The sequence below is a fragment of the Salvelinus sp. IW2-2015 genome, linkage group LG33, assembly GCF_002910315.2.
Source record: "Salvelinus sp. IW2-2015 linkage group LG33, ASM291031v2, whole genome shotgun sequence".
NCBI classification, from domain to species: domain Eukaryota; kingdom Metazoa; phylum Chordata; class Actinopteri; order Salmoniformes; family Salmonidae; genus Salvelinus; species Salvelinus sp. IW2-2015.
The window spans coordinates 37523909-37526080 of record NC_036872.1 but is presented as its reverse complement, the minus strand read 5'-3'; the positions used below and the strand labels follow the sequence as shown (position 1 = coordinate 37526080).

General features: G+C 43.6%; 1 protein-coding gene across 1 annotated transcript in view; it reads left to right on the top strand.

Annotated features, from left to right (window-relative positions):
• The window catches only part of LOC111957593 (kremen protein 1-like), a 19811-nt gene that overhangs the window by 10309 nt on the left and 7330 nt on the right, over window positions 1–2172 (top strand). Inside the window, exon 4 of the mRNA XM_023978448.2 lies at window positions 330–432. Coding sequence (XP_023834216.2) covers window positions 330–432 — 103 coding nt within the window. The remainder of the gene's footprint in view (window positions 1–329; window positions 433–2172) is intronic.

Genomic DNA, 2172 nt, shown 5'->3' with positions numbered 1-2172 from the left:
CTGTTATGGCCTCTCTCCTTCCCAATGTCCCAGTCCTTTAGTTTACTGTTATGGCCTCTCTCCTTCCCAATGTCCCAGTCCTTTAGTTTACTGTTGTGGCCTCTCTCCTCCCCAATATCCCAGTCCTTTAGTTTACTGTTATGGCCTCTCTCCTTCCCAATGTCCCAGTCCTTTAGTTTACTGTTTTGCTTTGAATGCTGCGTTCGTTTTTTTTCTTCAGTTTCTTGCCTGTTGTAAATTGTCTTTGGGTTTCAGACAAGCTATATATAACGATATAAATCTGATTTAATAATTTATATGGTTTCTATATGTCTAATTATTATTATTAGGTCCCTGGAGCCTCCGTGATCCTGTTCAACTTCACCTTCTTTGACATCTCGGACCAGACAGACATGGTTGAACTACTGGACGGCTACACCAACCAGGTCAGTTGTTCTTACCCTCCTTTTTATTATCTCCAATAGTATTTATTATCTCTGTTAGTCATTGTATTTATGTATTTGTGCTGTGAAGTACGTTGTATTGCTTCCTTGTATGACATGTGCTATTCATTACAAAATATACAGAGAGAGATTAGATATAAGCATGCAACAACAGTCTAGATATAAGCTATGCAACAACACGTCTAGATATAAGCTATGCAACAACACGTCTAAGATATAGCAGGAGCTATGCAACCAACATGTCTAGATTATAAGCCTATGAAACAACAGGTCTAGATCTGAAGTTATGCAACAACACGTCTAGATATAAGCTAATGCAACAACACGTCTAGATATAGCTATGCAAACACCACGTCTAGATATAAGTATGCAACAACATGTCTAGATTAAGCTATGCAACCATGCCCTGTGAATTAGTAACGTGTTCCTTAGAAAAACAAAACATTTAAATATGCAACACAATGTCAGCTTGCTGCTTGAGGCATTGGCTAGCAATGAGAAGAGAAAAGGTGCCTGCCAGCAAGCATTGTTTGGAGGCCTCCCCTGCCTGTCTTCCCTCTACCTCTCGCGGTGTGTGTGGTTGTGTGTTGTGGTGTGTCTGGTGTGTGTGTGTGTGGTGTGTGTGGTGTGCGGGCGGGCTGGCGGGCGGGCGGTAGTTCGGGCGGGGTGGCGTGGTTGCTATGCAAAAACCCTGCCATGGACCCAGGTACCAGGATGTCAGCCTGCACCTGTTCATGCACATTATAACTACCGGGGAGAAATGAGAAATGAATTTCTTCATGTGGTTCTCTGTGTGTCTTTATGTGGTTCTCTGTGTGTCTTTATGTGGTTCTCTGTGTGTCTTTAGGTGGTTCTCTGTGTGTCTTTATGTGGTTCTCTGTGTTGTCTTCAATGTGGTTCTCTGTGTGTCTTTATGTGGTTCTCTGTGTGTCTTAATGTGGTTCTCTGTGTGTCTTTATGTGGTTCTCTGTGTGTCTTCATGTGGTTCTCTGTGTGTCTTTATGTGGTTCAGTCGGTGTGGCTGCTTGGACTGAAATCATCAGAGAGGAAGGTCTGGAAATGATTATCTCTTTCGCTATCGTAGCTACTATAAAAACGTACTTTGTTTTTGTACAAACTTGTTACAATTGTTTAGAACAACCTCCAAACAACCTCAAAACAACCTCCAAACAAACCTCCAAACAACCTCCAAACAACCGCTGTGTGGTTGATATCATATGGGATGACCAGATTTGAGACAATACCTTAAACTACTCTGACAGGGAGTTTGAATAGAACGTCACCCTGTTGATTTACTAGTAAAAGTCCCCAGCCACAGCATGTCTACATGTCTCTTACCTTGATATGTGACAGCAACCCTGTGTGTGTGTGTGTGTGTGTGTGTGTGTGTGTGTGTGTGTGTGTGTGTGTGTGTGTGTGTGTGGTGTGTGTGTGTGTGTGTGTGTGTGTGTGGTGTGTGTGTGTGTGTGTGTGTGTGTGTGTGTGTGGTGTGTGTGTGTGTGTAAACCCACCTTGATACGTGACAGCGAAGCCCTGTGCCTGGTTGGTTCGGTCTGAGTAGAAGTAGAGGATAACAAAGTCTCCAGTGACGTTGACCAGCTCCCGGGGAGGGGTACGGCCGTCAAACCTCGCCACCACCTGATCAATCAACCAACCAATCCAATCAACCAATCAACCAACAACAAACCAACAAACAACCAATCAAACCAAGTCAAGCCGAACTCAAAAC